Genomic DNA, 26,201 nt, shown 5'->3' with positions numbered 1-26,201 from the left:
CTGGAAATTCAGAGAGCCAGAGGTAGGGTTGAAGGTTGTAGAGAGGGGTGAAGCAAGTATGGAACACTTTGGGGGAGGAGGATTCTCTAAAGCAACACTTCTCAAACGTAACATGTACATAAATGGCCTGGGATCTTGTTAAAATGTAGGTTCTGCTTCAGCAGGCCTGGGCAGAGCCTGAGACTCTGCATTTCTAACAAGCTCTCGGGAAGTGCTGCTGCCGCTGCCCCGCTGCTGCTGATCCAGGACCACGCTGGGAAGAACAAAGAGTAGAGTCAGATAAGGAGATGGAGAAAGGGCCTGGCAGAAGAATTCACCTTAAAGAGAGACCTACCTTTGATCATCTCACCTGGGGTAAAAGCTGACACTTGGAGAAGTCTGAGTGGGAGCCACAGGCCCTGCAGGTGCAGATGCATGGAGAGAGAGGGATGGTAAAGAGGAAAGAAGTCAGAGAGAAGGTAGGGGAGCCCGGCAGTGCCCCTGGGACCCCTCATCTAGGTCAACGTGGGGTGCACCACCGACTGCACACATGGGGGCTCCCCAACAGAGGATGGGAGTCAGCTGGGGGCAGGAAAGTGATATGCCAGGGGTACCTGAGAGGGCAAACAGCAGGCAGGGCAGGCCCCCCCTGCCCCCCATGCTGTTCTGCAGGGCAGTACTGGACTCATTCCAGGTGTGTTCAAAGCTCAGCCAGGACACATCAAGCCAGAGTGTGAGGCATGGGGCAGAAATGGCTCTGCCCCTAGAAACAAGGCTGAGAGGATTTCTGTGCCAGAAACTAATTTTAAAAAAGGAATGAAATCTGCGAAGGAAGATGCTGGGGGAGAGAGGAGGAGATGCGCTGGGCTCTGAGTCCTAACTCTGAGCCCTACGTGTCCAACTTGAGTCAGAAATCAAGAGGCTTCAGAAAGGCACGGGCTGGAAACTAAACGCTTTGGGTTTAGGAACCCAGGGAAGGGGGTGAGCAGGGACCCGCTCGGCCGGCCGTCTGCGGCCCAGTCTAGGACAGAGCGGGAGCTTGGAGTCCCGGGCTGGGGGTAACCCGAGGTCTGGTTCGCCGGGAGAGACGCCGGGAGGGCAGCGGGGGCGAGCGAAGAGCATCAAGAGTAAAAGCCCGGAGGCGTCGAAATGAGCAGCAAGTGCAGGAAATTACGGCGGGCGCTCGGGGAGGGCGGCGAGGCCAGAAGCCCGGGCTCCGTCCCGCGGCGACCCGGGCGCGGCACAGGTTTCCGAGCTCGGCGTGGCGCGCTCCTCCGGCTTCGGCTCGGCTCCCGCGCCGCGCAGCCCGGCCGCCCCCTGCCCGGGCCTCCCAGGGCGCGCCGGTGCCCCCGTTCCTCCCCGCGGCCTCGGGCAGGCCGCAGCCCCCGGCCCCCGCGCCCGACTCGCCAGGATCCGCCCCGCCGCGGCGGCCCGGGCCCAGCCGCTCCTCCCCCGATGATGTCACGTCCCCGGCCGCCCCTCGGCCGGCCGCGCCGCCCCGCCCCCGCCTCCCCCGGCCCCCGTCCCCTGGGCCCGCCCGCTCCCGCCATCCCTCCTCCCGCCCGCGCTCCCTCCCTTCGACTCCCGCTCCCCCGGGAGCGGCGGCGGCGGCGGCGGCGGCGGGATGGCCCGGGCCCGCGGCCAGGCCCCGGGGAGCGGCGGCCGGCGGCGGCCGCGGCGGGGCGGCGCGGGAACCGGGCCCCGGGGGGAGTCGGCCGGGCTGCTGCTGCTGCTGCTCCAGGTGCTGCCGCCCGGGGCTGCGGCAGGGCCGGGGCGCCGGGGCACGCGGGGCTCCGGCGGCGGCGGCGTCTGCTGGCCCGGCGCTGCCCCTGCCTTTCCCCGGGACGCGCGGCTGCTGCTGCTCCTGCCGCCGCCGCCGCCGCTGTCGCCGCCGCCGCCGCCGCCGCCGCCGCCGCCGCCGCCGCCGCCGCCGAGCTCCGCGCCCGCAGCCTCCGCCTCCCGGATGGTAATCAGCGCCCCGCGCCGGCGCCGCGGGCGGGCGGGAGGTGGGGGGGCGCGAGGGGGAAAGGGCGGGCGGCCCCGCGCCCCCGCCTCGCCGGAGGCAGCTCCCGGGGCGCTCGGGCCCCCCCTCCGACGACCGCGGCCCTGGGCAGCCGCCAGAGCGCGCCTCTGGGGCGCCTCGGCGCGGACCCGGTGCCGGCTCCGCTCCCGCCCTCCCCGCCCCGCTCGCAGTCCGCCCGCCGGCGCTCAGGCCGCGGGGGAATCCCTGCATCTCCCCGCCCCGCGCCCCGGGAGGGAGGGGACGGCGCCGGCGCTGGCGCTCGCGGACCCGCTTTCTCCGAGGGAGCGCCCGAGAGGCGAGCGCGCACCGAGACGCGGGGACCGGGCGCTGCGCTGCGCTCCCGGAGGCGCCCGCTGCCGTCGGGTCGGGCTGAGCCGAGCCGCCCGAAGCCTCGGCTGCACCGCGTTCCCGGCGGCGGGGGCGCCCACCGACTGCGCGCCCTGATGTTCCCCGCGCAGGACACTCTGCCCCGCGGCGGGCTGAACCTGAAGGAGGAGCCGCTGCTGCCCGCCGGCTTGGGCTCGGTGCGCTCCTGGATGCAGGGCGCGGGCATCCTGGACGCCAGCACCGCGGCGCAGAGGTAAGCGCTCGGACGCGACCCGGCGCGCTCGGGGTTGGACGGCTGCGCGCCGCCCTCGCTCGGCCTGCGGGGCCGCTGGGGCGAGCGGTGGGGAGCCCTAACTCTGGACCGCCCGGCCAGCTCGCCCGCCCGCCCGCCCGGCCCGGGCGCCTCTGCTTCCTCCTGAGGATGCGGGGCGGGCCGGGGCGGGGCTTCCGCCACCGCTGCCGCGATCCCAGCTCCGATTTCTGATTTCTGACTGTGCTCGGGGGCCGGGCGATCTACGGCTCTGGAGCAGAAGGGATCCCCGCTGCCCGCAGTCCCTGAACCGTGACCCCCGCCACCGGCCGTCGAGTAACCGACAACCGCTCCTTCGCGGGCAGTCTCAGCGCCTCTCCTGGTCCAATTCCGAGGCTCTCTGCCGCGAAAGGCACAAAACCCAGCCCCCTTTTTGCTTTCCCACGCCCCTCAGAGTTGAAGGAGGGGTGGGTGGGGAGCCAGAGAAGCGGCTAGGGGGCTGAAGAGTGGGGAAGAGCCGAGCTGGACAGTCGCCCTGGCTGGAATGATTGGGGCTGGGGCCGGGCAATCAGGTCCCACCTCTCGGCAAAGTGGTTTCCTGGCGGGCCCTGGGGGAGGCAGAGGGCCCCTGGGAACCCAGCACCCATGCCCATCCCCTCTGCCGCCTTTGCAGGAGTCTGGGCACGGAGCCTGGGTACGGAATGAACTCCGGGGTTTGGAAAGGAAGTGTAAAGGATTTGTTGACCTGCACACACACAGACACACACACCCGGCAACAACTGACCGCAAACTTTTTGTGCCCCTCTTTGTGAGCGTCAGGATGTGTGTGTGTTGAGAGGGGGTGTTCGATATCCTGTGGGAGTTCTCCGTGGTTAGGAGTAGAGATACTGCCTCTGCAGACCTCTGGGGCACGTCGGAGCTGGGCTTCCCTGAGGTCTGAGCAGCTGCTTGTCCAGCAGCCTGAAGGGATTGGATAGGAGGGTTGCCAGGCAGACCAGGCCTGGCACACTGGCCCAACATTCCCCTCCCCTGGCCTGTTTCAGGGACACCACTCCTAGCCCAAGCCCAGCCTCCTCCCTTAACAGACACACACACCTTGTCTCCTCTGCGAAGGGCCCCTGTGTCCTGTGTTTCTGCACTCCTGTCCTTGGTTGACTGTCAGCAGGGAGTGCTTGGGGGCCGAGGTGGGGGGGGGGGGAAGAGGCGCTGACCCTGTACCTCATCTCTTCAAGAGGAGAAGGTCTTGCCTGTGAATTAAGTACATAGTTTTGCTCATGTTATAACTATATTCCAGAACAATTGGTAAGTAGAAACCAAAATTCTACCTTTTTAATACAACCACCATCAACATGTTAGTGTTTTTCCTTCTGGTCTTTTTTCCCCATTCACGTGTTTTTTGTTTTTTGTTTTTTCTCTCGGACTGTGCATACAGTTCTGTATCCTGCCTGGTTTTCTGTTGGTTCTGACTTAATTTGAGATGGTCGGTTCCTTAATGGGGGTTCCATCTTTTTCTCCACCACCAGCTGTGGTAAGAGCTCCTTGTAAGAGTGGGTGAAGAGTTTCGGGGGGCTCCTGGGGTTTAGGGTTCCTATTTCTCTCTGACCCGAACTTCTGTCCCTGTGTCAAGCCAGGAGGTTTGATGAGGGGGAAGCAGATGTGAAGGATGTGGAAGCAGATGTGGGGTTCTTGTAGCCTATGTGGGTACAGAAATGTGGGGATGGATCCTCTCCTTTCCCAGAAGATCTGACCATCAGCAGTACTGTCTGCACATGGAGCAGTGGGGGGAGGGGGGAGTGTCTTGAGTGGCACTGAGGTGTCCAATCTAAGTCCTGGGGGCCACATCACTGGGACCCCAAAAGCTTCCTCAGTTTGAAGAGGGGCATTTCTTCAGGCCTGGGCTCCTTATTTGCAAGTCCAGAGACACAGATTAGGAGCAAACCCCGGCCCCCATTTGGTTGACTCTGGACCACCTCCTTCCATGAGGGAGCAGGCTAATCCTTTCTCCTCATTCCTCTCAAAGTGGCCCATCATCTCTCCCATTTGTGTCTCAGTCCCCCCCCCCCCCCACACACACATCCCCAGTTCTTGGCTCAGATCTTTCCACCCTGAAACAGCAGCAACAAACATTCCTTTCCCCTTCCCTACCTCCCTCTTCAACCTCTCCCTGCCTTCTCTCAAGTTTCCCAGGAACACTGTTCCCCAAGCCTGCTTGGGATCTGCCAGTTGTCTTTGATGCCTTGCTTCACAGCCTCCTGACTGTCAAGGCTTCTAGATATCTCTTCATGCCCGAGGTCAACTTTTAATAATAGCCACCCCTTGCCCTGCACCTCTTTCCTCCATGGCTTGAAGGTTAATCTACCTCTGGTTACCACCTCAGCCTCCTAGCCCACTGCCCCAGCCCCAGCTTCTCACATCTCCCCGAAAACTATGCCATGTCCTGCAGCAGGGGGGTGGAGGGTGGGCAGCAGAGCAATTTTTCCAAAGAACTTTTATTCTTTTATCCTGCCCTTCTCAGATTAAAAACTTCAGTCACCCCCACTTCCTCCCAGGTATTCAGCATTCAGGGCTCACCACTGTCTGACCCCAAACCCCCTTCCAGCCCTGTCATGATGCTTGGCATCCAATGATGCTTCTTGAAACAGTTCCCCTGGCCCCAGCACCCACATGTGCACTGAATAAAGTCTTTGGGTCTGGGGGGGGACCCACCCCAGCCCCTCTTCTATCAGCACCCTCCCACCCAGACCTCAGGAAGAGTTCTCAGGGCTAACCAAGGATGCTGGCCACAGGCCAGAGTCAGCTGTGCCCCACCAGCCCATGCCTCCCTTTAGGTCAAGGATGGTGGCTTATTTGTCCTTGTGTCCACAACACCCAGGGTGGCAATAGTATCTGCCAAAGGAGACAGGAGTGCATGCTAGAAAGTTTCCAGAACCCTTTCTGTTGGGCTCCCCTCCCCGTGTTGGTGGCCTCCAGCATCTACCTGGCTCCAAGAGCCAGATACTGGGCAGCTGCTGCTTCCCAGGTTTATGACGCCAAGTTTTACAGAAGGTGGAGATGGAGAAGGCCCAGAACCTGCCAAGATCAGTGAGGGAGGCTCTCCCAACAGGAAGGAAAGTTCTGAGCAAAAGAGAGGTAGGGAAAAAAGAGAGGCCCTGTGCCCTTGCTCTGGAAGCGATAGGGGAGGGAAGGGAAGTCTGGCTCAGTGGGGCCTGGCAGGATCTTCCCAGTGGTGAGCTCTGCACAAGGACCCCTGGCCAGTGCTGCCACTTTATCTCCAAGTCTGCAGACGGCCAGCCACAACCCGTGTTTCCCAGACTGCAACGCATCCTCTTGCTTGGGTGCTCACCCCTCCCCTCCTGATGTGGTTCCCAGCCCAGGAAGACCCCTGCAGGACCCAAGCCCGCCCTCCCCCTCAAGCGGATCCCAGCACACAAGCAGGCCCTGAGAAAGCCAGCTGGGCTGCCTTTCCTGTAAGCAGCTGCGCGCTAGCCTCCCTGCTAGGAAATGCTTTTGTTTGCTTTAATAATTAATAGCCGCTCCTCAGCCTGGGACCTGGCAGGCAGGCCTGTGGGTGGGCGGTGAGGGGGGTGGGCAGAGAGAAGCACGGTGGGCAGCCTTTAGGTGGAATGGATGGCAAGAGGAGGGGTGGGGGAGCTGGCTCTAGTGAGATCCTTCCCCTCCCCCCACCTCCCTGGGGGGACATTGGTGGCTGAGACAACTTCCTGTGGCAGGTGAGCCCACCCGCCGCCGCCGCCGCCGCCGCTGCTGCTGCTGCTGCTGCTGCTGCTGCTGCTACCTCCCTGGCCCCATGGGCAGTGGGAGTAAGGAATATGAAGCAGCCCCAAAGCCTCCCCTCCCTCTGGACACAGCTTCAGAGCCTCCAGGTCCCCCCTCTGCCCACTTCATCAAGGTGGGCATGCCCCAGTGGGCTGCTTTTATCTTCCTGGTCTGTGGCTCGGCTAACCTCTGTAGTTGGGTTTGGCAGGGCTAGGCCAACAGATCTAGGCTGGAGCCAGGAATGCCAGGCCCAGCGCAATGGCTATCAGTTAGGAGGGAGCAGGGCCAGTGGGACACTTAGAGGAAGAGAGCACACAGAGAAAAGAGAGAACTAGGTAGTGGGCCAGGATGGGGAGAAGAAAGGTTGCAATTAGCCAAGACTTCAGGGAAAGCTGAGACTAGATGAGACACAGGAGACATATACTTTTTGTTCCTTCTACCCTGTGGGGGAGGACAGGTTGAAAGGAGCTTCCCCCTATTGCAGATGACCTTGGGGCTTATCCCCATTTCTCCAGCATCCCAGATTCTGAGGCAGATCAGGCCGAAGCCAAGGCACTGCTCAGAACCTTGGGCTATCAGGGCGAGCAAGAGTTCGGATTTGGTGGGGGATGGGGGGATGGCCAGAAGGTCCAAGGATACCCCTGTGGGAGGCCAAACTCCAGCCTGGGACACTTGTCCTCTGAGGGGTTTGGGATACCTGTTTTAAATTGCTCATAATTATTATAAGCATGCAGTCAGGGTTGTGGGGAGCCCCAAGTGACCTCCTGAGGACATAGCTGAGATGGCGCAGTGCTCTCTGAACTAGAATGCTGTGGCAGGGTCCAGCAGCTACCCGGAGAAGGGCCCTGGTGGATCCTGCCCCACCTTGCGAAGGAGCATCTCCAGGGAGCGCTGAGACCCCAGTAATAGCAGCCAGATAGCTCTGCAGCCCCCACACACGTCCCCCAAGCACAGGCCACCTGAATGGCCTCAGCTGTGAAGGTCGGGTTGTCCTTGGTGTCAACTTTAACCTGGGTTCCCCGCATAGTACTCAGGAAGCCCATGCACATCCATGCTTGCTACAAAGCAGGTGTCCGCAGACCATAAAGTAGCTGCGCAAACCAAAGCTCTTCTGTCACTGTCGCCTTCAACTTATGGGCTATTCCAGAACAGAAGATGGGAAGGGGGGTAGCAGTCCATGGTAGAGATATGAAAATGAGCACTTTCTCCTCCCATGTCTGGGTTCTTTAGTATGAGAGCAAATGCCCCCCCACCCCTCAGCACACTCCAGAGTTGATAGGAAACTCTTTTGGACATTTTGTCGAAAACAATCTTTTTTTTTTTTTTTTTTTTTTTTTTTTTTTTTTTTTTTTTTTTTTTTTGAAAACAATCTTTTTAAGTAAGCCAAGAGATATGTAATTCTTTTTGGAGTCTCACAAAAGTGATTAATGTGGCTGTTTTCGTCATTCAGCTGCATTTATCTGGAAAAGGCACCCATGTGGCATACTTTGTGCGCTAATGATGCTAAGTGAATGAGATTTTTCAGAATTACAGGCTCCAGCAACACATGTACCAGGTGAGGCAGTTCTTATGCCTATCTGCCAGGCTGCAGTCAGTCCTTGGGGCTGTAATTTTACCAGCTTCTAACACACTGCTGGCCTCTGGATGGCTGGTATTTGGTACCCTACCCCACCCATATCCCCTACCCCCCCGCCCCCGGGCCATTGGTAAAGGGTCTGCTTCTCCCATCGTCTGCTTCCTGAGACTTTCTTAGGCTGCCAGAGCCAGCTCTGCCCACTTGCACGCCAGAAATGACGCCCCAGGAGCCACGTTGGTGGATAACTATCCCAGGTCCCTCCTCCAGCCCTCTGGCAGATAACTCTGAAGCACCTGTTCTGGACTGTTTCCCGAGCTCCCACCAGGACCGAGCTGCAGTGGCCCACAGTGGTAACTCATAGATAATACACCCTTAAAGGAGTGCCTTTCCTTCTCTTTCTTATTCCCCAGCCCAGCCAAGTGTTTGCTGGAATCACCTCCCACGTAAGCGGTTGGCATTTGAATCGTAGCCTCTCCAGACTTCAGGGACTCTACTCCTGCTTCCCTTTTTTCTTTTTAGATAAGGGATTCATAACAGTAGACATCCTGGCAGTTACTCCCCTCACCCCAGTGGTGGTATAGGGCAACCCCACCTGGGAGACCACAGATTCAGAGACATTGGCCTTCATCCACATCCGTCTCTAAGCTAGTATGAGAGCAGACAGTAGTCCTACCTCCCACACTTCTGCACCCAGGCTGCACCCAGCAGGAGCACTCCCACCTCTCTGCCAACCCCTGTGTCCATTTTCTGAACTGTCTGAGCCAATCTCTCTTTCTTTCTTTCTGTTCTTTAATTTTGATATGTTTTCTCATTACAAGGGCATCAGTTCTTCCCAAGGGGGGGAAAGCTAAAGTCTCTCCCCTCCCCAACCCTCTCCCTTTGGGGTTTGCACTTTCATTTAGGCATGTGGATTGGTCACCTACTGCCCTTTGGGAGTGGAGGTGCACAGAGGAACCAGGAGAAGGAAGAGATAGCCCAGATCCACCTCATGTTCTTGCTGATGCACTGAGCCTTCTGTGATTATCTGTCTCTTGTTCATAGGAAGTAAGAGAATGGCTTTTTGAAGCAAAACTTTTTCTATTTCACCTTGAGCCTCTCACATGTCCAGCAGGGGTATGAACAGGGTAAACCAGAGACATTCACAGAGCAGGAGTAGCCCTGGGTGTGCCCAGCAGGGGTCTTGCCCACTCTGGAGTTCTGTGGGGGGAGGCGAGGAGATGGGGGGCTGGAGCTGTTACTCATACTGTTCTGTCCCTTTTTTTTTTTAAAAGATTATTTATTTATTTATTCATGAGAGACATACACACACACACACACACACAGAGAGGCAGAGACACAGGCAGAGGGAGAAGCAGGCTCCATGCAGGGAACCCATCGTGGGACTCGATCCCGGGTCTCCAGGATCACACCCTGGGCTGAAGGCAGCACTAAACCGCTGAGCCACCTGGGCTGACCCTTCTTTTTTTTTTTTTTTTTTTAAGATTTTATTTGTTTATTCATGAGAGACACAGAAAGAGGCAGAGACATAGGCAGAGGGAGAAACAGGCTCCCTGCAGGGACCCCAATGTGGGACTCAATCCCAGGACCCCAGGATCACAACCTGAGCCAAATGCAGACGCTCAACCAGCCACCCAGGTGCCCCTCTGTCCCTGTTCTTAATATTAATCCTCTCTAGGAACTGCAAACTAGCCACTTGTCCCATTGTTTTACCTGGGTGGGTGTGACCCCTGGAGGATGAGGGTGCCTCAGACCCACTCAGCAAGGTGGGGAAGGGAGGATGATACTGGTCTGCCTCATGAGAAGTGGAACAGAGCCTCACCCCACTTCGGGGTCAGGCATAGGCATGTGAGGCAGTGCAACCCCCTCTGCGTCCCCTCCCCCTCCCCATTGGCAGCACTGGATAGTGGTCCACAGGCCCTGGGCAGGGGGCAGGGTACCTGCTTTCTTTCCTTTCCCTTGGTTTCCTGACCTCTCTCCCCAGGAATCCCCTCTTATATGGAGGGCAGCCCCATGAAGGGAGTTTGGCTTGGGACTTAGGCCAGACTTCTCAGGTCTGGTCCTTAGAAGACTGGCAGGAGCTGGCAGCCCAGGACTGACTGATATTGCCAAGAGAGATAGATGAGAAAGGAAACTCATGCCAGCATCACTGATTACTCTTGGCCTGGTCGTGCAGGGGTGTCTGTGAAGAACGGGAATATTGAATGGTGCAGGGGATTGGGTCATTGCTCAGCATCCACCCCTTCTCTATTAAGTAAGGCCCCTTTTCTGAGCCCTCCAGCCCTTCTGTCTGAGAGCCTTCCAGGCACCTTTCTGGTCTAGCTGACGGAATAAGGGGCATAGTGATATGGGAGGATTCCACAAGCCCACTCCTTTCCACCTTTTCTCCCCTCAGGTGGTCCTGGAACCTGACCTGGGGCCAGAAGGAGGAGTCAGTGTTGCTGCCTCATTAGCATATTCATCAGCAGTAATCAGGGACCTGCTGTGATCAAAGCTCTTTGGGCTTCCCTGCCTCTGGGCAAATGGGGAGCTGGACCATCAAGTCCCTGGAAAGGACTTGGTCACCTGAGAGGGACAGGAGGAGAGGGCAGAGGAGGTGGAAAGCTGGAGGGAGGAGGACTCCCCAAGAAAGGGACACGTGTAGAAAGAACCTTTGGTGGGGAAGAGTAGGTATGGGTGGTGCCCTCCAACCCCCCTTGATCAGAAACTAGCAAGACCCATCACTTCTGCCCCTAAAATCAGCACTTCACAAGGACCAGCGAGGCTCCCACACAGGCTTAAGGAGGTGGAACAATTGTCCTTCTATTGTTTATGTATTTATTATAGTATGTACGAGTAAAAACAGGATATCCCAGATATGGTTTTGCATGAAGCAGAGTAAGTAAGTTGATTTAAAATTATGTGAAGAACAGCATTAAGGAGTGATGAATATGGCAGATATTTTCTCAGTGGCACATCCATGATGGACGGACTCTGTTCTGAATGGTTCAAGGCAGCACTCCCTCCTCCCTCATGCTCTCCTCTGCATCCCTGTGGCACCTTCTCAGGCAGCTTCTCTTTTCCCACCACACTGCACCCTCCCCACCCACAGCAGCTTCTAAGCCCCGCCTGGCTTCAGAACCTTCTGCTGGCCCTTCATTGTATTTCTCAAACCCTAGTCCCTTAACAAAATTGACATATTAGTTATCTATTGATACATAAAGTTAGCCCAAAACTCAGCAAGGTCAAACAACAAACATCCATTACCTCACACAGTTCTTTGGGCTTCTCCTGAGGCTGCAATCCTTTGAAGGCTTCACTGGGACTGTAGATCTTCTTCCAAGGTGGCTCATTCACACAACTGGCAAGCTAAGTGCTGGCTGTAAGAAAGAGACCTTGGTTCTTCTCCATGTAGACCTTCCATACAGCTGTTCGAGTGTCCTCACAACATGACAGCCAGCTTTGCCCCGGGTCACTGATCCAACAGAACAAGGCAGAAGCCACCATGTCTTTTATAACCTAACCTTGGAAATCATATGTCATCACTTGTGCCATATTCTATTGGCCACACAGACCAACCCAGATACAGTCTGGGAGGGTACTACACAAAGGCATAAATCCCCAGGAAGTGGGGATCATGCCAAAATGGCACCCACACATGGGGGGCACTAGCCTCAGCCAAGTCCAGCAAGGTCTATTCCTGGAGGGTGTCCCAGGGACCCCTACATACACTTGTGTGTGCTATAAAGCCTCATTTCCCAGCAACTGTGGCTGTAGCAGCTTTTCTAGAGGGAGGATCTGAACCCATGAGAGACCCAAGGAACACACTTTTCAAAACCTTGGCCCAGAGAAGAAAGTCTAAACTCATGGCCTGGTTTTTGTGACTCTCCAGACTTGGCACTTCCAATGCAACTTTTTCTTCTCTTCACTGCACTTTCTAAAATCTGTGGTCCAGCGACACCAACCCTCACACTCACAGCCATTTCTCATGCTGTTTGTTCTGCCCCATTGCCTGCTACAACTGTTGGACTCCTATTCATTCCTCAAGAACCGGGGGGGAAAGCCACCATCTCCATGAAGGCTTCCTCTCAACTCTTGCAGAAATAATTCCTTTTTTTCTTCCTTTGCTTCTATGGGTTTGTTTTTTGTATAGTAACATCTTTTAGGGAACACTCACCACTTTGTCTTGTGTTATAGCTCTCTGTATCTGTCTTCCCTCTCTCCCAGGCATTTAATTCTGGCCCCACTCAGTGCCGTGTGTCCTGGGCTTGGTACATCTCTGGGGCTGAAGAAATACTTGGTGAACAGAGCCTTTGTTTTTCTCCTCTTCCTCTTGCCCAGCCAGGCCTTGCTTCTGGAAATCATTTCTTTTTCTTCTCTCTCTCTCTCTTTTTTTTTTAAGATTTTACTTTATTTTTTTTATTTTTTTTTAAGATTTTACTTTAAAGTAATCTCTCTCTACACCCAACATGGGGCTTGAGCCCACAACCCCGAGATCAAGAGATCAAGAACATGTCCACCAACTGAGCCAGCTGGGGGTGCCCCTTTTTGGAATCATTTCTTTTTTTTCTTTTCTTTTTGTAAAGACTTTATTTATTGATGCATGAGAGACACAGAGAGAGAGGCAGAGACACAGGCAGAGGGAGAAGCAGGCTCCATGCAGGAAGCCCAAAGTGGGACGCGATCTTGGGACTCCGGGATCACACCCTGAGCCAAAGGCAGACGCTCAACCACTGAGCCACCCAAGCGTCCCTTGGACTCATTTCTGATGAGCCAGGAGAAAGCCCTTGGCGTGGCTAGAGCAGAAGATCCTCCTGTCCAAGGGAGCCAGTATGTAGCTTTCCCAAAGTGTGAAGGCAAGTCCCTGTACACCTGAGGGGTGCACCCCCTGCCTTCAGACATAGCCTAGGGTCCCGGCTGGGGACAGTTCAATGTCTCTGAGAATCTGAAGGACATCACCATCACCATCATCTTCCAGATGATGCCACAGGCTCATGAACCCAATGGTGGGCTGGGGGACAGGGGGCTATTTGCTCCAGAAGCTCCTAGCTGCCCTCTGACGCTCTCAGGGGCAGTCACAGGACTGTTAGATGGGCAATGCCTACCTCTGGTTTTAGAGATCTGCCTTTCAAAATGTGGGGCCCAGGGAAAAGCCTGGGAGGTGGCCTGGCAAGGGTGCCTCCGCTACCACCTGCTGTGTTTCTTGTCCCCAGGAGAGCAGGCTGGGGTCACCGCCGTCCGCGGAGGCGTGTCCGGGACGAGATCCCTGGCAGGGGTGGTGGAATGGGCCCGTCCCGTCTGACTTGTTGCCCAGGCCCTGGCCGCGGCCGCGCGCCCTGAGCAGCCCGCCTGCCGGGTCAGAGGCGCCCCCGAGGCGCCGGGGTCCTTCTCTCCCGGGCCCGCCTCCGGTGGTTTGCAACCCCCTTTCCTCCTCGCAGCGGCGTGGGCCTGGCACGCGCGCATTTTGAGAAGCAGCCCCCGTCCAACCTCAGGAAATCCAACTTCTTCCACTTCGTGCTGGCCATGTATGACCGGCAGGGGCAGCCCGTGGAGGTGGAGCGCACGGCCTTCATCGACTTCGTGGAAAAGGACCGAGTGAGAGGCTCGAGGGCTCCTGGGGCGGGGGGGCGGGGCTTCAGGGACCCCCCCACCCCGCGCGGCAGCCCAACGGGGGGCGGGGAGGCGGAGGGTGCGTGGGAACACCGAGCGTCCGAGCGTCCGTCCTCCCCATCTTCCGGTTGCAGGAACCCGGGGCTGAAAAGACCAACAACGGAATCCACTACCGCCTGCGGCTGGTGTATAACAATGGTGAGCGAGTCCTGCCACTGCCCCAGGAGGTCTGGGTTCCCGCACCTTGGGTGACATGTGCTGTCCCATTCCTCGGGGCTGAGGAGGGGCTGGCTCCAGGGGGCAGGGGGTGGAGTGTAGCTGAGTCACTAGAGGTCACAGCAAGCCCTCTCCGCCTCCCCACCCTAGGACTTCGGACAGAGCAGGACCTCTATGTGCGCCTCATTGACTCCATGTCCAAGCAGGTGAGCCAGCCCAGGGCATGCTCGCGCCCACCTTACCATCCTCTTGGAACCCCATCTGAGTGAGCCTCCTTAGCCCTGCCCCAGCCTCTCCTGTGCTCCTCATCTGCACTGGTCCAGCTCCTATGGCAGGAGGATGTGTGGCTTTGCCCTCCAATCTAGGAAAAGACAGTATTTGTACAAAGGCCCTGTCTTAGGTTGCATCTGCTAGAAGACCAGTCTAGATGGGCATTCAGGTGCCTGTGCTTTACAGGAAAGCAGGGGTAAAGCTCTCAAGAGACAGGGAGGAAGGGAAGCAGGACAGAGAAGGCTGAGCAGGGCTCAGCAAGGATGTGGTCTAGCCTCAGACTGATCCCCAGGGAGTTCTAGAGAAGGAATGGCACCAAAGTCGTCCCCCTTGAGACAGGAGGCCCGATGTGGGACGCGATCCTGGGACTCCGGGATCACTGTACCCTGTATCAGTCAGTTGTTGGCTGGGGACCACTTCCAAGGGGAGAGTGTAACCTTCCAGATGTTTCCAAGCTAGGCAGCTCCTATCTGCTGAGAGTAGTTCTCAAGAGAAAGCCCTTATAGCAGCCTACACTAACCACAGCTGGGGGGATAGGCACACTGGTCCAGTAAAGGGGACTAGGTGGGGCCCCAGAGCTTCTATTGCAGATCCTTAGTTCCTTGCTGAGATGGAAGGTCACAGGAGGCTCGGGGGCCAGCGTTAGGAGCTTGGAAAAATTGAAACCTGAGTAAATCCTGATGGATCCTGCCCGAGGCAGGGCCCCAGAGTGTCAGGGCTTTTCAGAGACCTCAAGCATGCTGGTAAGGAACAGGGCTGAGTCACAAATGAGCCTATCCGCGGCCTGGAATGCAAGGTGGAGACAGGCTTTCCCACAGTCTTCCAGCAGCCTCTACCCAATCCTAGCATAGAGGAAGAAATGGTTTGTTTCTAGAAAGCCTGTGGTCACTGTGGTATGGGAGGCAGACCAGACAGTGGCCAGTGGGACTGTGTGGGGACAAGTGTAGAAGGGGTTGGAAGAGGTCCAGGGAGAGAGGAATCAAACCAATGAGGAAAGCCCAGAGGGACAATACTTGTGAGCAGGAGGCAGAGGTCCACTAGGGGCGTGGGAACAGCGGACACGGAGTGTGTCTACCCCACCCAGCCTGACCTTGTGGTCTGGGGACTTCCCTGGCCCCAAACAAAGCTGGCTCTGGAAAGAGCTGCCTGTGGACAAACAGAATCTGTAGACCTACCTGATGCCACTCCTGCCCACTGCAGCCCTCTGGTGGTGGTCCTGGTTTGGGGAGCCCAGATCCCAGCTCTGGCTTCTTGGGCACCCCAGAGCGAGTTGGAGGGCATGATCTTCCCTGGGGGCAGGACCCATCTCTCCCCTACACCTGGATTTAAGAGGAGCCTCCTTCCCCTTGAGCCTGTGCACACCCCCTCTCCCCCAGGCCATCATCTATGAGGGGCAGGACAAGAACCCCGAAATGTGCCGAGTGCTGCTCACCCATGAGATCATGTGCAGGTGAGGAGGTTTGGGTCACCTGCACGTTGCCCCTTGGTCCCCCTCAGGCCCTGCCCCTGACCACTGCCATCACGCCCCTCACAGCTCCCTGAGGAAGCCGGGTTGGGGGAGGCGAGGAGGGAGGAGGGAGGCCCTTGAGCACAGTGCTGGCTGAAGAGAGGGTCCTTGAGGCCCCATTAGCCTGGCCTGTTTATGTGGCTTCTCCAAGTGTTTTTGTAAAAGAGGCCTCCTGCCACCACTGGAAAGCTTAACTAATAAAGCTCAGGGGAGGCTTGCAGGGGAGGTGGGGGCAGGGCTAGGCCTCCTGGATTAGCTCTGGAGCTAGAGAGAGGAAACTTTGCTGCCTCCTAGGTGAGCCTCAGGGTTTGCTGCCTTCCCAGGGGAGGTGGGGGTGGGGCGGACAGAGCTCTTGGCTCTTCTTCCCTGTTACCCCAGAGCTTGGCATTTCTAGGCAAGGTCTCCCCATGAGATGCCCATCATACAGGGTCTTAAGAGGCAGTCCCTTATACATGGAAAAGAAAATCATGTTCAAAAATCTGTTTGGGACATTGGTTGCCTTTGGAAATAGTAGTGACAAGGAAGAAGTGGGGCGGAGGGGGGCGATTTCTGAGGTGCTGATCATGTGGCCTTTCGTGGTCTGGGTACTGGTTACCTGAGTGGGCTCACTTTTTGGTAATTCCTGAGCTGCATGCTTACAATCTGAGTTCTTTGCTATATATATAAAAAGTGTCCAGAGACAAAGAGAGACCTTGGAGGTGGCCTGCAGTCTGCCTTTCCTGAATCCTCCGGGAGCAACATGCCTTTGGGGCAAGGGTTTCTTGGCCAGTCTTACACTCAGGACTGGGCTCTCCAGGTCCCTGCGAAGGACCTTTCTCATCCCAGGCTCCTGAGACCAGGCCTTCTGGACCAGGGATGCCATACTCAGAGACAGGACACAACATTCTCTCTCTCTCTAAAAATTTATTTATTCATTCAGAGAGAGAGAGAGGCAGAGGAAGAAGCAGGCTCCATGCAGGAAGCCCGATGTGGGACTCGATCCAGGGTCTCCAGGATCACACCCTGGGCTGCAGGTGGCGCTAAACCGCTGAGCCACCGGGGCTGCCCTCTCTCTCTTTTTTAAGATTTTATTTATGAGAGACACACAGAGAGAGACGCAGAGACACAGGCAGAGGGAGAAGCAGGCGCCCCTTAGGGAGCCCCATGTAGGACTCGATTCCTGAACTCCAGGATCTCGCCCTGAGCCGAAAGCAGAGCTGAACCGCTGAGCCATCCAGGTGTCCCAGGACACAGCATTCTCAACCTGAAGCATGTGTGTGCACGCTCACACACACACACACACACACACACACACACCTCCTTCATTCCCTTCCTCCTCCTTCCTCTCTTTATCTTCCCCCAGCCGGTGCTGTGACCGCAAGAGCTGCGGCAACCGGAATGAGACACCCTCTGACCCGGTCATCATTGACAGGTACAGCTTGGGGAGGAGGCCGTGGGAGGCCAGGGTGGGCTGGGTTCAGTCGCATAACAGGGTGGCACACCCACGCCCCCTATTGGTGGCTGTAAGCAGAGCGAAACTGTCAAGACACCAGGGAGCTGCCATCCCTGGCCTCGGAGTGAAGCCCCGGTGCGGACTTCTTGGGCTGGGCTTAGGAGATATGTTCCCTGGGGAAGAACCCAGAGAGCCAGGGCAGAGGGTGGGGGCGGGACGGGGAAGAAGCGAACCAGAGCCCAGAGAGTGGCTGGGGGGACCAAGGGGCCGGCGTGGGAAGGCAGGTCCACTTCCACCTCTGCCTGCTTGGCTTGGCTTCTCTGTTCTTCCATTTCCTTCATTGGAAAAATGGGGACATACTTGGTGGATGTCAGTCACAGGACTGTTGAGGTGATGCATGTAAAAATGCGTTCTCCCATCATGATCTTTTAAAATTATTTTATTTCATTTTGAATAGCAAATGCATGTATAAGGTACAAAATTCAAAAGGTACAAAAGAGTACCCTACCCATCCGTACAGCATACGGTGCACACTCTTTTTTACCATATTTTTAAAAAATTTGTGACAATATATCTTACGGATTGTTCCATATTGGAAGATAAACCCTGCCTTATCCTCCTTTTAATAGATAAAACATTTACAGAAGCAAAAAATCAAGTTTAAAAGAGTTTATAGTGAAAAGATTTCCACTTCTGCTCCTGACCCATCCATTCCCCTCTAGTTAAGCAACCACTGTTAGCAGTTTCTTGGACATCTTGAAATTGTCTGCCCATAGACAAGAAAATTCAGATATATATTCTTTTTGTACCTTTCCTGGCATACTAAGTGTACTTTACAGCACCTTTTCTTTTCTCTAAAAAACATGCATATCTGGGAGGTTATAACAGAACACAAGAAGTCTCTTTCCTCTTTTTTGCTACTGCAAAATATTCCATGGTATGGATAAACTATAATTTCTTTAAATAGTCTGCCATTGCTGGACATTTGGAGCATTTTCATTCCTTTTTGGGAATAAAATATGCTGCAGTGACTTCTTTGTCCATGTGTCACTTTGCACATATATGCATTCATATGAACGATATTAAAGAAGCAGAATTGCTGGGTCAGAGGAGATGTGCAGTTGTAATTTTAATAGTTATTGTCAATTTGCCCTCTGTGGAGATTACACCAATTGGTATTCGTATCAGCACTTTTGAGAACGCCTGTTGCCCACACTCTGGCCAATTAAATACGTTGTTTATTCATTCAACAATTTTTTTTTAATATTCACTCTGTGCCAGGGTCTCTTCTATATTCTGTGGATTAAGCAGTGACCAAAACAGACAAAAGGCTTGTGTTTATGGCTTACAATCTAGTTGGGGGGATGGACGTGAACTGAATGAATGAAACACATATTATGTCAGATGGTGGTAACAGCTAAGGAGAAAAAGCCAGCATCAGGAAAGATCAGAGTGCCCAGGAAGGGGGTATCGCAATTTTAGAGTATTTAAGGAAAGCCTCCTTAAAAAGATGACATTTGAGCCAAGACTGGAAGGAAGGAAGGATGGAAGCCATATTTGAATCCAGAGGAAAAGTGGACCTGGTATGTTTGAGGAACAGCAAGAAAGCGCAAGTGACTAGAATGAGGGACCAGAGGAAAAGATGGTGTTGGAGAACCAACAGTGTGGTCAGAGGAAGGCAAAACCATGCAGACAGGGCCTTGTAAGTTGCATGTAGACCATTACAAGGACTTTGGTTTTTCTTTTTTGTTTTGTTTTTTGTTTTTTGTTTTTAATTTTTATTTATTTATGATAGTCACACACAGAGAGAGAGAGAGAGAGAGAGAGGCAGAGACACAGGCAGAGGGAGAAGCAGGCCCAATGCACCGGGAGCCCGACGTGGGACTAGATCCCGGGTCTCCAGGATCGCGCCCTGGGCCAAAGGTAGGCGCCAAACCGCTGCGCCACCCAGGGATCCCAGGACTTTGGTTTTTATTCTGTGTGGCATGGAAGCCAGGGGCGGTAGGGAGGTTTTTGAGCAGAATGAGATGATTTACATTTTAGCAAAATCACTCTAGCTTGTGTGTTGTAGATGACCTGTAGGAGGCAAGGGTGGAAGCATGAGGTGAGTTAGCAAGCCAATACAGTTATCCAGGTGAGAGAAAGTAGAGGCTCTTATAGAGGGGGTGTTAGGAGGTGGTGGCAGGAAGTAGTTGAATATATTTCATAGGCAGAACTGACAGGATTTGTCATGGAAGGAGAGACAAATTGACAGAGGGGGGGCAGTCAAATACATATCCCAGATGTCTGACCTCATCAACCTAGAAGGACAGAGTTCCTATTTACTGAGGAGGAAAATATTTCAGGACAAGCAGGTTTGGGAGGAGGCAGATCAGATCAGGATGCTTACCAAACATCTGGGGAAGGGGATTGGAAGCAGTAGAAAACATGAGTACAGATCTTGAGGGAAAGGTCCAGGCTGCAGATATAAATCTGAATTAATGAAATCATCAAGCGAATGAATGCTGAAAGAAAACATGAAGTCCAAGAACTGAATCCTGGGGTGTGTACAGTGTTTAGAGGCCATGGAGATGTGGAGCCAGTGAAGGAGAATGAGAAGGAGCAGCCAGGGAAGCAAGAGGGAAATCAGAGAATTGGAATACTCTAGAAGTCTAGGTAAGAAACTATTCCAAAAAAGGAGGCAACAGTCAACTGCACCAAATGGTGTTCAGGGTTTGATAAAAAGACTAAGAATTCACCATTACATTTAGCAATGAGGACATTGGTGACCTCAGCAACAGCTGTTTCAGGAGAGTGGAAGGTCAGTAGTCTGGTAGGAGGGTGTCTGAGAACAGGAGAAGAAAGACCAGAGAAAATGAACAGAGGAGCTCTGGAGTTTAAAGGGATCAGAGAAATGAAGTGGTGGCAGGAACACAGAAAAAAATAGAGGCTCAGGGGAAAATACAGCTTCTTCATATGCCAATGAGAAAACCCAGCAGGTAAGGAGGGAAATGATGATGCAGGAGACAGGGGAAATTGCTGGAGCCATGTCCTGTGTCAGCGACGGGCATAAGATCCCATGCACAGGTGGAGGAGTGGTTTAGCTGGGAACATAGGCAGCTATCCACAGACAGAGCAAGGAAGCCGGCAAATCGGGACATCCAATGTGGGAGCTTGCAGATACATGTTCTTTCCTGATTGCTTTGTTTGCTCGGTGAATTGGGAAGATCAACAGTTGAGCATGAGGATGGAGAATGATACACTGGGGCATAAAATAGTTGTCCAGGAGAGTGAGTGGACCGTTGAAATGTCATGTGATTGCCAAGCAGCACCAAGGGCCTGCCGGAGGTTTGTGGTCATAAATTTAAAGTGAGAAACTTCAGGGCACCTGGGTGGCTCAGTCGGTTAAGCGTCTGCCTTCAGCTCAGGTCAGGATACCGGGATCCTGGGATGGAGCCCCACATTGGGCTCCTTGCCCAACAGGGCAGGGGGGTGTGGGTGCTGCTTCTACCTTTCCCTCTGCCCCTCCCCCACTCCCTTCTCATGCTCTCTCTCTCAAATGAATAAATAAAATCTTTAAGAAAATAAATAAAAAATAAAGTGAGAAATTTCTCCAGCCATGCTGAACTACAGGAATGTGCAGGTGCAGAATAGGTGAGTGCTCGTGTAAGCAGAGTTAAGGGTTTGCCAAGTGAATACAAGGAAACACAAGAAGGCAGGAGAGTGAAAAGTGTATGCAAAGGGTGTTCACGAAAATGGAACAAAGAATTTAAGGAGTAGGGAGAGGAATATGGAGGGTAAAGAGAAGGCAGGATGAATGGAATGTAGGTTCTGATGGGGCCAAACAATTGTTGGAATTGAGGTACCAGAAAGGGGTTGAGCTGGAGGTTAGAAGATGATTAGACCATGAGTTGTCTGTAGGTAGGATTATTTGGAGATTGCATTTATCAATAAGATGTGGCTAAGGGAAGGTAGAGACAAGGTCGTTGAAGGAGAGATGCTCGCGGAATGCAGAGGAGAATGTTTTGGAAGAATTCTCTATCTATACTGATACTGAAATCACCAAGAATTATGACAAGGTCATAGGTCAAGAGTATGTGTGGTGATCCAGTAGTAAAATCTTCAAGGAATGAAGGTAAGCAATCTTGGGGTTGAGAAATGACTGCAGCAAGCCGTGGTCACCATACTTTGTCTTTCTGTATCATCACATGAACTGTGGTATCTTGGTCAATTTCATCTCTCTTACTCTGAGGTTGAGCACACTTTCGGGTATCTCAACTATTTGTATTTCATTTTCTGTGAGTTATCTCTTCATTTCTTTTGCTTCTTTTTCAATGAAGGATGAGCTTTTGTTATTGATTTGTAGGAGTATGTATTAAGGAAATTAGCCCTTTGCATTAGTTGCACAGATTTTTTTTTTCTAGTTGATTGTTATCTTGGAACTTTTCTTAGGGTGAAACTTGTCCAACCCCTCAATCTTTTAAGTACTCTGGATTTTTATCATATTTAGAAAGGCCTTTCTCACACCAAAACGATTTTTAAAAATTTATCCTGTGGTTTTTCTGATATTTTTATGGTTTCATTGTTTACAATTAAATATTTGGTCAACAGGGCGCATGGGTGGCTCAGTCAGTTCAGTGTCAGTTGGTTCAGCTCAGGTCCTGATCCCAGAGTCCTGGGATCGAGGCCCTGTTGGACTCTGCTTGACAGGGAGCCGCAGTGATGAAGTTCATATTGCTCCACATCCTCACCAACCCTTACTAATGTCAGTCTTAATGTTTACCAGTCTAATGGGCACACAGGGAATTTTGTGGGGGGCTTTAATTTGCGTTTTCCTGATTACTAATGAAGTTGAGCGTCTTTTTTATTTATTAGTATTTGCATTACCTCTATTAAGTATATGCTAAAGTTTTTTGCCCATTTTTCTTTTTGAATGGTTTGGGTTTTTTATCCCCAAAATTTTTAAAGATTTTATTTATTTATTCATGAGAGACACAGAGAGGCAGAGACATAGGCAGAGGGAGAAGCAGACTCCTTGCAGGGAGCCCAGTGTGGGACTCTATCCCAGGACCCCAGGATCACAATCTAAGCCAAAGGCAGACGCTCAACCACTAAGCCACCCAGGTGCCTCTTTTACTCTGTTTTATTTAAGAAATCCTTCCCTATGCTGAGTCATAAACATATTCTTCTGTATTTTCTTCTAAAGGTTTAATAGTTTTTCATCTTACATTTAGGTTTATAATCCATGTGGAACTAATTTGGGGGCATGGTATGAATTAAGGGATCAATGTAATTATTTTTTTATTTATGAATCACTAACTATTCTAGTGTCATTTATTAAATAGCTGATCCTTTCCTATTGAGCTGCAGTACCATCTATGTCCTAAGTCAGGTTTCCTTCTATTTATGGGTATGGTTCTAGACTCTTTATTATAGTCCTTTGATTTATTTGATAATTCCTGTGCTAACATCACATTGTTTTAATCACTATAGCTTTATAATAATGATATAAATAAGTGTGTAGGGCAAGTCTTTCCTCTCTTATTCTTGAGGAGAGTATTGCATTTTTTGGCCTTTTGTGTTTCCATATAAGTTTGGAATCCACCTATAAAATTACACACACACACACATTTTGGGGGGCTTTGATTAATATTACAGTTAACTTGTACTTTAATTTGGAAGGGAATTCACATCTTTATGCTACTGAGTCTTCCTATCCATGAATATGGTTTATCTATTTATGTGTATTTTCTCTAATGCCTTTCAATAAAGTTTTATAATTTTCTTAATAAAGGCCACATACACTTTTTTTCATGCAATTCACTCATTCAATAAATATTTATTGAGCATCTACTGTGTATAAGGCAGTGTTCTAGGCTCTAAGATTACCAGAGTAAACAAAGCAGACAAAAATATCTGTTCTCATGGAAGGAGAAGACACAGGGGAGATAGTCAAAAACAATCATTCTATGTACATTAGAATGTGATATATGGAAAAACTAGATAACAATAAAACTAATCAGGAATTTAGGCGTCAGGGAAATGTGATTTTTACATGGAGTGATCCCAGTAGGCCACATTGAAGGTGGAGTTTGAGGAAAGATTTTTTTAAAGATTATTTATTTATTTGTGAGAGACACAGAGAGGCAGAGACCTAATCAGAGGGAGAAGCAGGCTGTCTGAGGGTAGCCCCATATGGGACTCGATCTCAGGACCCTGGGACCATGACCTGAGCCAAAGGCAGATGCTCAACCACTGAGCCACCAGGTGCCCCATTTAGGAAAGATCTGAAAAGAGAATGATGGACGCCTGGGTTGAACGTCTGCTTTTGGCTCAGGGTGTGATCCCAGGGTCCTGGGACCATGTCCCACATCAGGCTCCCCACAGGGAGCCTGCTTCTCCCTCTGCCTATGTTTCTGCCTCTCTTTCTGTGTATCTCTCATGAATAAATAAGTAAATAGTAACATCTAAAAAAAAAAAAGAACTATTTGAAGAGGGAATGAGCCATTCAAGCATATGGGCAGCTTATTTTTAATACAATTTATATTTTGTTGCTATTGCAAATTATATCCTTTGTTATATTTTCTAACTCTTTGTTGATAGTATAGAGAAATGCAATTGATATTTGCATGTGGATCTTTGTCTTTATATTTGTTTTGCTTTTTCTGTATAGACAGCCATCTTATGCAAACCATGACTGTTGGGTTTTTTTTTTTTTTATCCAATCCTTACATATTTGATTTAAAGATTTTATTTATTTATTTATTTGAGAGAGAGAGAGAGAAAGTGAGCATGAGTGGGGTGGGGGGTGAGGGGTAGAAGGATAGGGGTGGCAGAATGCCCACTGAGCAGGGAGCCAGATGCTAGGCTCAATGTGGGCGTCCATGTGGGGCTCCATCCCAGGACCCTGAGATCAAGACCTGGGCTGAAGGCAGATGCTTAACAGACTGAGCCACCCAGGTGCCCCTCCTCCCCTTTTTTTCTTATTTTATTGCTCTGACTAGAATCTCAAGTACAACATTGAATATAAACAATGGCAATGCCATTCTTGTCTTGTTTTTGGTTTTAAAGAAAATGTTTCTGATGTTTTACCATTAAAAACATGTTTAACTATAGATATTTGGTAGCTATCCTCTATCGGGTTAAAAAGGTTTGGTAAGTGATTTTTGTTGGGGATTTTTTAAAATCATGAATGGATGTTGAATTTCACATGTTGCTTTTCTCTACATGTATTGAGTTGATGAGATAGCCTTTCTCCTTCAAACTGTTAATGCACTGAATTTCATTAATGGTTTTCCTAAACTTGAATTACCTGGTATAAACCTAACTTGGTTAATGGTTTACTGTCTTCTCTATATGCTGCAGGATTTGCATTGCTAATAATATTTTTAGAGTTTTTGCATTTATGTTCAACAGTGACTGACTTATAATTATCTTATGATGTCAAGGTATGATTTTGACAGTGGTATATCAGACTCAAGTAATTAAAAAGGGTATGTTCTTTCTTTTACTATTTGCTGGATGAATTTGTGTGAGTTTGGAATGATTTGTTCCTTGAAAATTCGTTGTAATTTGTCTTGAGTTTGTGGGGATGAGGAGAGAATTTTTAAATCATTGACTCATTTCTTTTTAATGGTAATGGATTGTTCAGGCCTTCTGTTTCTTGTATATTCTCTTTTGGTGAGTTATATTCTTTAAGAAATTTGTACTTTGTACCCAAGTTTTCAAATTTGTTTCCATAAAGTTGTTCATAATGTTCTCATCTTTTTGATCTCTGCTATATTTTTCCATCCTGATATTGTTTGTAGCATATCTTTCTCCTTGATACGTTTTGCCAGCAATATTTTAGTACTTTCTAAAAACTAACTTTTCTTTTTTTTTAAGATTTTATTCATTTATTCATGAGAGACAGAGAGAGAGAGGCAGACACAGGTAGAGGGAAAAGCAGGCTCCATGCAGGGAGCCCGATGTGGAACTCAATTCCGGGATCCAGGATCATACCCTGGGCTGAAGGCAGGCGTTAAACCGCTAAGCCACCCAGGCTGCCCTAAAAACTAACTTTTAGAGGCACCTAGGTGGCACAGTTGATCAAATATCCAACTCTTGGTTTCAGCTCAGGTCATGATCTCAGGATCATGAGATCGAGCCCCTCACATTGGACTCCATGCTCCATGTGGAGTCTGCTTGAGATTCTTTGTCCCTCTCCTTCTGCCCTTCCTGCTCATGTTCTGACTCTTTCTCTCTCTCTCTCTCAAATAAATGAATAAATAAATCTCTTAAAAATATATATAAAAACTAACTTTTAGCTTTATCAATCTTTCAAATGTGTGTTTGCTTTGCATTACATTAATTCTCCATTTATTTTCACCCTTCTTTCATTGGGTTTATTTTGTTCTTTCCTAATTTCACGAGTTGGATACTTAGCTCATTAATCACTGACCTTCTTTCTTTTAATACAATTACTTAATTTCCTTAAAATACTACTTTTCCTGTATCTCCCATTTTCATATCTCATATTTTTATTACCACTCAGTTTCAAAGATTGTTAAATTTCTGGTTACAACTTATTTTTCAGTGCATGGGATATTTAGAGATAAGTTTCCTTATTCTTTTTTTTTAATTTTTATTCTATTTATTTATTTATTTATTTATTTATTTATTTATGATGTCACACACACAGAGAGAGAGAGGCAGAGACACAGGCAGAGGGAGAAGCAGGCTCCATGCACCGGGAGCCCGACGTGGGATTCGATCCTGGATCTCCAGGATCGCGCCCTGGGCCAAAGGCAGGCGCTAAACCGCTGCGCTACCCAGGGATCCCTTATTCTTTATTTTTAAGTTAACTTTATGAGGCATACTCAATATGCAATAAAATGCACATAAAGTAAACAATATGAAAAGGTTTGACATATGTACATACTGATGAAACCATCACCACTATTGAAATAATGAACATATCCTTCAACCCTAAAAATTTCCTCATCACTCTTGAAATCTCTCCCTCTCTCCCCTGACCTCTATCCTCAAACAACCATTGCTCTGCTTTCTGTCATTATAGATTGGTTTCCATTTTGTAGATTTTTATATAAATGAAATTATACAGTGTGTGCTTTTTTTTTTTTTGGTGTAGGTTTTTTCACTAAGCATAATCTTTTTTGTGTGTTTCATCCATGTTGTTGGATGTATCAATACCTCATTTATTTTTATTGCTGAGTGGTTTTTCCATTGTATGAATATAGTAAAAACTTTGTGCCATCGTCTCTTGATAGACGATTGGGTTGC

General features: G+C 51.1%; 1 protein-coding gene across 1 annotated transcript in view; it reads left to right on the top strand.

The window, feature by feature from the left end:
- The first annotated feature begins 1,603 nt into the window (after positions 1 to 1,603).
- EBF4 (EBF family member 4) overlaps positions 1,604 to 26,201 on the top strand; it is a 59,558-nt gene continuing 34,960 nt past the window's right edge. The window contains exons 1-7 of the mRNA XM_072800299.1: positions 1,604 to 1,945; positions 2,461 to 2,582; positions 13,344 to 13,500; positions 13,650 to 13,713; positions 13,882 to 13,937; positions 15,378 to 15,451; positions 16,851 to 16,919. Coding sequence (XP_072656400.1) covers positions 1,604 to 1,945; positions 2,461 to 2,582; positions 13,344 to 13,500; positions 13,650 to 13,713; positions 13,882 to 13,937; positions 15,378 to 15,451; positions 16,851 to 16,919 — 884 coding nt within the window. The remainder of the gene's footprint in view (positions 1,946 to 2,460; positions 2,583 to 13,343; positions 13,501 to 13,649; positions 13,714 to 13,881; positions 13,938 to 15,377; positions 15,452 to 16,850; positions 16,920 to 26,201) is intronic.

The sequence above is a fragment of the Canis lupus genome, chromosome 26 (genome assembly GCF_048164855.1).
Source record: "Canis lupus baileyi chromosome 26, mCanLup2.hap1, whole genome shotgun sequence".
Classification (NCBI taxonomy): Eukaryota; Metazoa; Chordata; class Mammalia; order Carnivora; family Canidae; genus Canis; species Canis lupus.
Note: the sequence above shows the minus strand (reverse complement) of the source record. Positions and strands in the feature narration are given on the sequence as shown.